We start from the raw sequence: 11,102 nt of genomic DNA on the forward strand, positions 1-11,102 counted from the left end.
TTTAAATTTAGTCTGCCCATAGCATTTGTTAATCCGATTATCTTTGATCCAAATGCAAAGAATTTGCTCTGAATACTTTCCCTCTCGTTTCAGGCCGTGATGAACGAGTTAAACTCCTACTCCTTCTTTCTGAGGACCGCTGTGTCGATGTGGATGGGATCCATGGGCATCGAGGTGTTTATGAATCGCACAGTCCATGAGGTCCTGTGGGGTTTCAAAGACCCGCTGCTGTCCAAGATCCACGCCATGAGACCTGAAGTAGATGAGAATTTCGGCCTTATGTACAATGTGAGAATCTGCAGTTTCATCATATTCGGTGCTTCAGTGTATTAGTGCAACCAACGCAAACCTCTAAAGCGCATATACGATCAGAACAGGATCAGCAAATGACGTTATCGTGATTTTGTCCGTCATAGACTGCAGATGTTGACCACTGCGTCAGGCTTGACACAGTGGCCTGGTTTACTCTAATGGGTTTTAAACTTTCTGTAGGGATTATATATGTATTAGATTTAGGGCAGATATTAAATATCTGCAGTTTGTGCGAGTGTAGGTATAATGTCAGTGCCTTGAATCAACGAGTAAGCGGTTTACATCAATAAAATATTTAGTCTTTCACTCTGCATTCATATCATGGCCGCCAAGCAACCTACTTTTCAATGACTTTCTAGTCATCTTTACCTTTATGTGACTTATATGATTATTTTCTGCTAATGGTTGTAGCATTATATTAAATATATTCAATTTATGTACCTACTACAGAAAAATGGAACCCACGAGGGTGAATTTGTCTTCCACACTGGAGAGAAGAACTACATGGACTATGGCAAGATTGACACGTGGAATGGCATCAGGTACCCCAATGCTTGCGTAATCTGCATTGCCTTAGTGACATAGTCAGAGTTCTTGCACACTCACTTGGCGTCTGCCCACTTACCTTAGGAAATTGGGTTAAGCACACAGCATGCCTGCAATAGATGCTAGAAAAGTCAATATCAAAGTATACAGTCCAAGAAAAGTGCCCCTGTGCTTCTCAGTTACCCCATATCCTGATTTAAATTGACCTATATCCCAAATACAGCTTTAAATCGCTTTGCAGATGCAGAGTACCCTGCATGTACACTATGGGTCAGAAGTTTGGAATAATTACTTTTTTGCTGGATTTTTTTGCTTTTGGATTCTTTGATGAATAGAAAATTCAAAATAACAGTATTTATTTTAAACGGAAATCTCTTGTACCATTATAAATGTTTTTACTGTCATTTTTTAAATCAATTGTCCTTGTTGAATAAAAGTATTAATTTCTTTTTAAAACGGTTATCTTTAAGGAATATTTCTCTCAAAAATGAAAATTCTGTCATTAATTACACACCCTCATGTCGTTCCAAACTTGTAAGAACTTCATTCATCTTTGGAGCACAAATTAAGATATTTTTGATAAAATCCAAGAGCTTTCTGACCCTGCATAGACAGCAATGCAACTGACACATTCAAGGCCCAGAAAGGGAGTAAGGACTGTTAAAATGTGACCCTAGACCACAAAACATCATAAGTAGCATGGGTATATTTGTAGCAAGAAATCATGTTCCATAAAGATATTTTGTACATTTTCTTCCATAAATATATCAAAACCTACTTTGATTAATAGTGTACATTGCTAAGAACTTAATTTGGACAACTTTAAAGGCAATTTTTATCAATATTTTGATTTGTTTTGCACCCTCAGATTCTAGATTTTCAAATAGTTGTATCTTGGCCAATCTGTATCTTTTCCTGTCATAACAAATCACTGATGTCACATGGACTATTTGAATGACGTTCTTACTAAATTTCTGGGCCTTAAACATGTCAGTTGCGTTGCTGTCTATCCAGGGTCAAAAAGCTCTCACATTTCATCATAAAATATCTTAATTTGTGTTCTGAAGATGAATTACGGGTTTGGAACGACATGAGGGTGAGTAATTAATGACAGAATTTTCATTTTTGGGTGAACTATCTCTTTAAATTCTAATAATATTACTAGTAATAGTTTTTACTGTAAGAATCAAATTCAAAACCTTGTTTCAAAAACATAAAAAATTTAATTATTCCACACTTTTGATATGTAGTATACATTTTTGGATTAGAACTATGGAGAAAATCCATAATAAACCTTCCTTTCCATTAGAACCTGAACCTGTGACACAAACAATAATCACATCTATTCATTTTCTCATTCACAGTCAGATGAACTGGTGGTCGTCGAACCAGAGCAACATGATCAATGGTACCGATGGCAGTGTCTTCCACACCTTCCTGTCCAGGAAAGAGCTCCTCTACATCTTTGCTGCAGATCTGTGCCGGTAAGCAACACGTTTTAACATTTTTGCAAGATACTTGCTTACTTGTACATGGTTGCTAACATTCTTTATTACGTACAGATCCATTCATTTGGGTTACGTGGCTGACACAGAGGTGAAGGGCATCCCTGCCTTCCGCTTCGCCCCTCCTTCAGATGTACTGGCTCCCCCAGATGAGAACCCCAGTAATGCTGGCTTCTGCGTGCCTGCTGGGGATTGTCTAGGAAAAGGAGTCCTCAAAGTCAGCGTCTGTCGGGAAGGTAAGCCGGTTCTGGTTTCGCACCGCACCACCTTAGCTTCAAGGCTTCATTGTGATTGTTGGGAAAGATGTGGGATGTTTCCTTCAATTGCAGTAGGGTAGCTTTTTAAAAATGGTCATTTGTTAAACGTACCAAGGTACCCTTGGTGCCCTGAATAGCTAGTCCAGACTGACATTTAACCAAAGCAAACCAAGCGTGTGTAAATAGTATTGAATTTCAGGGTTTCCCATTACTAATAGGTAACCTCGTAACCTAAGTTCAAGTTAAATCGGTCTGCTTTTGTTTGCACACTCTTGGACTATGATAGGGAAATCAGGGTTCAGTGCTTAATGAATAACTTTTAGTGCAGTTTTATGACTCAAGCACTTGATTCGCTGTAGGTGTCCTTCAAACGATTACTCTATCTCTGCCTCTATTGTTTCCGCCATAAACTAGTAGGCTAATATTATTATTGAACGAATGTAAACTCTTGTATTTATCATGTGAGTGCTGATGATAGGAAGCAGCTGTTGAAATTTGCACGTGCTTTGATTAGTCATCATTCCTAGAAGGGTTCATGGCCGTTCATTAATGGTTATATTTGGAGTGTTATTAAGGCATGGGATATGGGATATAAATCAGCGATATGGTACATATTGTTCTTAGCTAACAACAGTCTTAACACCTAGTAGTAGTATTTTGTGGTCGTGGTGGGTGTTCAGGTACTTGCCGTCTTGTCATTGAATACGTGTCACCAAAAGAGGAAGTTTCATTTTCAGTTAGTGTGCATAAAAAACCAAAAAGCCCCAGAAAATGCCTCGGGGGCATTAATTCAGTAAATGGAAAATGTCTGGAAACCAAAGAAGTAAAAGCTAAAAACTGCACGGTTGCATTCTGAACTATCACCTACTCCACTGAGGCCACTGATGCGTATTTGCTTTCTTTGCATTTGGTGATCATTTACATGTCGTTATGACTTACAAACATAAGTATTTGCATTTGGAGAAATATTTACCGTTCAAAGGTTTGACGTCAGTGAGATTTCTTTTTGTAGATATTAATACTTTTATTCAGCGAGCACTTTTATTCATTTACACATTAAATTGATCAAAAATGAGAAGTGAAGACTTTTGCAGTGTTACAAAAGATTTCTATTCTTTAAATGCGACCCTGGACCACAAAACCAGTCATAAGGGCTTTTTTTTTTTTTTAATTGAGCTTTATAGATCATCTGAAAGCTGAATAAATAAGCTTTGCATTGATATATTTTTTTTAGGATAGGACAATATTTGCAGAGATACAACTATTTGAAAATCTGGAATCTGAGTTTAAAAAAATTAAAATATAGAGAAAAACGCCTTTAAAGTTCTTAGCAATGCATATTACTAATCAAAAAATTAAGTTTTGATATATTTACGGTAGAAAATATCTTTATCTCTTAATATCCTCATGACTTTTGGCATAAAATAAAAATTTTGACCCATACAATGTTTTTTTTTTTTTTTTGGCTATTGCTACAAATATACCCGTGCTACTTTAGACTGGTTTTGTGGTCCAGGGTCGCAAGTGTTATTCTTTTGAACTTTCTATTCATCAAAAAATCATGGAACAAAATGAATCACAGTTTCCACAAAAAGATCAAGCAGCACAGCTGTTTTCAACATTGAGAACCAAAACATCATGTAAGAATGTTTTCTGAAGGATCACGTGACGCTAAAAAGTGGAGCAAAGAATAAATTACATTTTTTAAAGTATATTAAAATAAACTGTAATTAAAAATCATCATTTTCAAGCGTATGAATTTCTAGCTGGGATGAAAGTATGTTATAGTAAAATTTGATGACACATTTATTCTTTTTTCCTTTGTGGTGGCCTGGTTTGATGGACAAACAGAAAACTATCCTTGACATGATTTTAATCCTTTTTATTGTCTATGAACAGTCATAAATGCAGTAGCTGATAAAGAAGTTGTTGTTATTGCATATTCACCGTTGCGATTTCCTAGATGTGTGCTCAACTATTAATCTGAATAAAGGAACAGCAACTAATGCCTGTTTCTATTCCCCCTTCACTGTACAGGTGCACCCATTGTTGTGTCTTTCCCTCATTTCTACCAAGCTGAAGAGAAATACATCAATGCCATTGATGGAATGAACCCAAATGAGGAAGAACACGAAACATACCTCGACATCAACCCGGTAAGCAATGCAGATTTGATTTTGCTGTTTTACAGCACTGACCTTGTAGTTTATAATCTGTATGTCGTAGTACACACCCGTCCTGACCTTGACAGGAAAAAATAAGGTGATTCACTCAACCACAAGTGAATGTGAAACAACACCTACATAACTTTACCTAGAATCCCAGCGATTGTTTCTGAAGCGCATCGTGATGGAAAATGTACTCGTTCTTGGGCTCATCTTGTTGTTGTTTCGAGGTGGAACCGAGCAAAAACTGTGTGCAATGTGGTGAACATTGCTTGGCTTTTAATAGTAAATTGTCCTTTTGCTTTTTTTCTGCAGACCACAGGGGTTCCCATTCGTGCCTGTAAGAGAGCTCAGCTCAATGTCATACTGAAGAGAGTCTCTGGTTTCCCGTAAGTAAAATCGCCTCACAAACCATCAAAGAATGTTCTGAAGTGGAAAAAAGCTAATGAGATTTCCATTTTTTTTCTTTTCAGCAAAACAAAATTCCTGAATGAGACAATTTTCCCCATTATGTATGTCAACGAGGTGAGTTGTCATGTCATTCTTGCTTCCTTCAGAGTTTAGTTTATTTCTGTTGAAAAAGTTAGTTCATTTTCTGCTGAATTTTCAGACGGCAACTATCGACGATGACTCTGCAGCCCAGATGAGGACGCTTTTGCTGATTGTAACAGTGGTGTCCAACTTCCCAGTCATCATTGTAGGACTGGGCGTCATTTTACTTGTAGTCCTCATCTTCCTCGTCTGCAGGAACCGTCAGAGAAAGGTAAAAAAAAAAAAATTATGAGCTTATAAGTTTCTGTATTGCCTAGTTTAAAGTAGAAATGTCATTTGTAGGTCAACGGTACCTTTCCATGCAACAAAATATTAATGGAGTAACAGTTAATATTCCCTAGAAATGCCAGTATGGAAAAGCATTTAAAATCCCATGAAACCGTACACACCCTAGACTTAAAAGTCAATTAAATGTGTCACTCACCTTGACAACACTAACCCTAGCTTTTATACTCATGCATGCACCTGCATGAGAGAATGCATGTGCTCTTGTGCATGTATTACTTTATGAAATGTGCTTTTATTATAGTTTTTCTTTGCAATATACAGTAATTATCAGTTGGGTTGGTCAACTATTGTAGGGCCCTATGATTTCTGCAATGCGGAAAACGCAAACCGAATAACAGAATCCAGTCACAAAAATGGAATTTACTGTAAAACCGCAGAATGTAATGGAATTTTGGATGAATAAATCAAAAGAAGGCCAGTACTTCTAAATTAAAACATAAATATTATTTTTAACGAATATTTACCAGAATTTACTTACTAAAAAAATGTAAATAAACAACACAGTATTTCTGAAATAAATAAGGTTTTTGTAAAAAAAAAAAATAAATAAATAAATAAAAATTAGTTATGCATTTATTTTATAAAAATTTTATAATACCATTAAAATGGAATACAGAAAATGAATGGAAAACACAGAATTTGGTCAATTTAATTTTTTAAAAAAAAACTTTAACTTTAAATTAATAAATTTCTGTAAAATTTGCTAAGTTTGCTTTGTGATTTAATACAATTTTATTTAAACATTAAAACAGTCTAGAAAAATTAGAACAAAATAAAACAGAATCCAGAAAATTAAAAAGGAAAAAAATGCAATTTTGAAAAAAATAAAACGGAATTTAGGAAAAAAGTAAAACGCATTTCTTGTGAGAAAAGCCCAAAACTATCGTCATATCATATACCAAAAGAAACCTAAAGGTCTATACGTCAACCTGTCAAAATAAAAGTTTGGTTTAACTTGAGGAAACTGTGACAGAAATGTGACTTAATGTAATTATTATCAAAACATTACTTTTAAAGAATTATTTACCAGATGTAAGTTTTTTGCCAAAATCCAAATACACAATGCAGTATTTCTGAAAAAAAAGAAAGGTTTTTATAAAAATCAGTTATTAAGAGATGCTTTGATTATTAAAATGTTATGAAACCATTAAAATGGAAGACAGAAAATGAATAGCAAACACAGAATTTGAGAAAAAAATTCACAGAACCGTAATTTTTATTAAACTTTTAATAAATTCCAACTAAATCATGTGCGTTTCATGATTTCAATTAATTAGACACTGAATTTGTGCAAAAGTAAAACGGATTTCATAGGGCCCTATGTTATAGTTCAATGAGGAAAGCATTTGTTTTGCACATTTACATACTGTTTAAAAGTTATTTTATAGAATTACTTTTATCACTTGAAATCTGCCTAAGATGCATAATGCTGTTATGTTTTCATTTCCAGTAACATTTTTCCCCCCCTTTTTTTTGTTCCAATTCAGAATGAAGTAAAACGTATTGATTTTACTGAAGCTTTTCATTCTTTTGCTGTAAGTCTTCATTTTTTCCTTACGCACACATTTTGCTTTCATTTTGTGCTTGAATTATTGTACTTAGTCATTTTTAAGCATTACGAGTGACCGTTTAAGTTAAACGTTTTTATATGAATACTTTGTTGTTTTGGAATATCTGCAAATCATGTTCATTGCTTTTCCTGCATGTTGATGGTAATGCAGCGTTTAATCCATGATTTCACATTGACATCTACACGGCTTTAACAATGCACACGCTAACGGTCCTGCATGTTCTGTACAGACGGCGAAGGACGAAACGGCTTACACCCAAGTGAGCAACCAAGTAGAGGACTCGCCGGAGAACCGCACCAATCAGCCTTTAAGGAACGGATCTTACATCGCCATGTCTCCAGTAGAGGCGCAAAAGTGTTGATGAAGATGACTGGTGGACATCTATCCTCCTCACCCTTTTTCTATGTTAGTTTTCACTGTGCGATTCTTCTTCGCGGGCAAGTCCCCCGCACGCTCACCACCGTTTGCCGAGAGCCGCTTCCTTGACTCTCACTTACGTGACTTGTTTCGTTTCCTTGAGCATGGCCTTTCAAACTGCCATATCTTCAATCAAAACACATGTAAACCCACTTCAGTTTCGAACAACCGTCTCTGGGTTCCCAGAGGCTTCTGTTGCCTAGTCCTGAGAGGCCTGAACACACACTCTCTTGCCTTTTAAAAACACGTATGCATTGCATGCTCACAGAGTCCATAGTTCCTGAAGGGTCATAAACCTTTTCAGCATGAGAGAGTGTGAAGGGTTCACAACCTGTGCGTTTAAAGTGTTTCAGATCTCTTCCCACACTACTGTAAACAGGTCTACACAGGCAGACCTCGAACTAACACAGCTCTTCATACGTCAAACCCTTTGATAATGAGCAGATAAACTATTGATTTACCTCCTCTAAGAGTATTAGAGAGCTAAAAGGTCTAATATGCTAACAAAAAAACGTATGTGTGTGTGATTGTACATACCTTTGTGAGTGAGTGAGTGAGTGTGTGTAATTATATGTGTGCGTATTTCTGCGGGCATGTCAATGCTTGCATGGTTTTGTCACACTGTGGTGAACTGCTCCGGTGGGTCACCGTCCACCGTTTTGCACGATGCAGTGTGACGACAAATGGAAACTAGTGACTTCAGCAGTCCTCTCCATTTCATTTTTTTTTTTTTTTTTTTGATGCCAGAAACATTTCATTGATGACAGCAGTCTCCTTTAAGGCATTGTATTACTAGCATTTCGTAACGAGCGAACAACAGACGTAGAACACTTACAAGCGAGACTTGAATTTTTCTGCCTTACAAATACTTACGAACACAATGTGATTCTGCTGCATGGTAATGGCAGGCCTACGGTGGAACTAGTCGAAATGTTGAACTACATCCCTTCCTTTTCACGTCTGTTTAGTAATATCGAGAGCACAACTACAGTCCACCAAGCCCACAGTCAAATCAGAGCGTTTCTGAGGGGTTATCAGTGAAGTTTGCACTTTTTTTTCTGTGCACGTTCGGTTTATGTTAACCCTCTGTGGGCGAAAGACTCTAGCACTTGAATCACTGCTTGTGTCTGTTGAGTTTTTCCATTTCGCTTTGTCCGTCCTCGATTGCTTAAAATGAATTGAGGCCATATTTAAAATCGGGATGTGATAGCTGCACACTTGACAAAGTATCACTAAAGACGAGTCGTCGCATGCATTTCTGTTTGTCCAAATGTTTTTCAGTTGTCTGTCTGAAGTTGCCATAAACCGTGTGTACAGTTGCACTCGGTTGTTTTGAAGACGTATGTATCTGTAAATCATTCCCGTTTTGGTGACACTTGCTGGAATGATTGACGTTTGTTGTTACTTGATGTAAACCATCTGTTACTTATTGCGTCCGCGGTTTTCGTGGATTGCGGTGCGCATTGTTGCGAATTTGCCTGTGCCATGGATTTATCTAATCTTGAAGATTTAGCGCAAGGGTTTAAACTGGAAACACTGTGTACTTGCAGTGTCTTATGCAGCTGTATGTGAACAGAAAACTGAGGGAAAGTAATTCAAGCTTTAGTGGAATTAACTACCAGTCCATTACAGTGGCTCTTACTGGCGATTAGTATATACGTTTATATAAAAATGGTCTGTTAAAGACCCCGCTGGACGACTTGAGAACCTGAGCCATTTCTATAGAGTTTCCAGATTCCTTATGGTGACTTTTGCCCATATAAGCTTGACCAAAGATTACATTGGTTTGGTAGATAACTGGTTTGTTTGCTTTCCACTCAGATAGCTGCAGTGCCATCGATTTTTCCCATTTACAAGAGCATTAGAACCTCATTGTCTACAAGGGCAATTAAGAAACAGTCAGAAAATATTTTCCAGAGCATAGTATGTGAGTTTATGATGTTTAATACAGCAAAGAACTGAAGATGTAAAGTGTTGCCACAGAGAACTGCAAAGAAACTCAGTATTATGTATTGACACAGCAATACAACGATATGTACAAAGCAAATTTTATAACAAAGTAAAAAGGTTTTGTAATCAGACAGACAAATATTTATGTATTCATATGTTCAATGGTATGTACATTATCTGAATTTGTAAGGTCTTTTCTTTGGTCTTGTTCATTTCTGTATTTTTTTTATTATTTTGTAATATTACAAGTGGGGTCAAAACAGCACATTTCTGTTTTCTTCTTAATTTTTAGTTTTTTCTTTAGATTTATGAAGTAGTACCAAGTGAATATTGTCCTGAATTGGAGAAGGAACGGTGTATGTGGTTGTAAAAACTGTAAAATTTGATGGAGAAAGGCTTGTGTTGTATCTGTGGGGTGTGAGCCTATCGTGTGTAATGATCTCCTGTTATACAACTCTCCCAAGCTGTCAACACACTGTTTGTCCAACTGGAATAACAAAGGGAAGGCTGAGTGTCTTTGAGTTCCACTTTGGAAGATTGCCGTAGTGCCGTGATGGGTACAAGGGAAATTTCCAATTGCAATCTAACCCATTTTTTTTTCTTAGATGAATGACGCCCTCCTTCAGGGATGAGCTTTTAGTGCCATATCATCCTTGTTTATTTCACTTGCTTTAGTAGCAACATGTTTAAGCAGTGTAGCAGTTGTTTTTTGCCCCCCTCTCTGCCTTCATTTCAGGGCTGGTGAATTCCTCACGACATCTTTGAGGGTGGTTTTAAAAACACTGAACACTTCGTGTCCTCCTGAGATGCATTGCGTTTTTTGCTGCTGAGAATGACAATCCTTATGTCATGTTAGGTGCAAAATCATTTCAATTAATATTCATTTTTAGTTTTGATAATTTACACTGCACAAATCTTTCTACAATGCTTTTGTAAACATTTTTAGTGTTATTTGCAGAAAATAAAAAACGTTGAAATTCTTGCTAATTCTTTTGTCTTGTTTTTGCTTCCTTGTCTGACGCTTGATAAATATACACATTTTTGACACTATATAAATTATTTTCTGAATAAGTTTCTCATCAATGCTGCATTTATGTAATCCAAATACAGTAAAATACAGTCACCTATGGAGGACACTTCTGGTTCATAATCCACTATAGGGAAATGAGAAGAATAGTAGTAAACCGTAAAATGGTTTGCACTACAAACCAGTGTGTTCATAATTAAGAATACATTAAAATAATATGGAAAGACACACCAAATTGCAATATCAATCAGAAAAACAAGCTGTTTTGTAAACCTAAAAATAGCTGGATGCCAGGGTTGCCAGATTTTTGCAACAAAACCCACCCAAAAGCCACTAAAAGCTAGCCCGGAGGGGGTCCCCTCAGTAAAATTGCCATTCCAGGGGCTAAATATCATGTTATTGGGATTGCTTTAACCCGCGGATATGAAAAACAACCTGCAGGAACAATGTTGAAGAAGCCCAATTTCATGGGATAACCGCAGACTTGGCAACACTGCTGAATGCAGATGAGA

At 36.6% G+C, this 11,102-nt stretch overlaps 1 protein-coding gene across 1 annotated transcript in view; it reads left to right on the plus strand.

Moving 5' to 3' along the window:
* Positions 1–10,550, plus strand: part of scarb2a (scavenger receptor class B, member 2a) — a 14,118-nt gene extending 3,568 nt beyond the window's left edge. Inside the window, exons 2-11 of the mRNA XM_073840010.1 lie at positions 94–288; positions 763–854; positions 2,223–2,342; positions 2,421–2,599; positions 4,658–4,776; positions 5,101–5,174; positions 5,259–5,310; positions 5,396–5,548; positions 7,113–7,160; positions 7,426–10,550. Of these exons, the coding sequence (XP_073696111.1) occupies positions 94–288; positions 763–854; positions 2,223–2,342; positions 2,421–2,599; positions 4,658–4,776; positions 5,101–5,174; positions 5,259–5,310; positions 5,396–5,548; positions 7,113–7,160; positions 7,426–7,557 (1,164 nt within the window). The 3' untranslated portion in view covers positions 7,558–10,550. The remainder of the gene's footprint in view (positions 1–93; positions 289–762; positions 855–2,222; positions 2,343–2,420; positions 2,600–4,657; positions 4,777–5,100; positions 5,175–5,258; positions 5,311–5,395; positions 5,549–7,112; positions 7,161–7,425) is intronic.
* The last annotated feature ends 552 nt before the right edge of the window (positions 10,551–11,102 follow it).

The sequence above is a fragment of the Garra rufa genome, chromosome 5 (genome assembly GCF_049309525.1).
Source record: "Garra rufa chromosome 5, GarRuf1.0, whole genome shotgun sequence".
Lineage (NCBI taxonomy): Eukaryota > Metazoa > Chordata > Actinopteri > Cypriniformes > Cyprinidae > Garra > Garra rufa.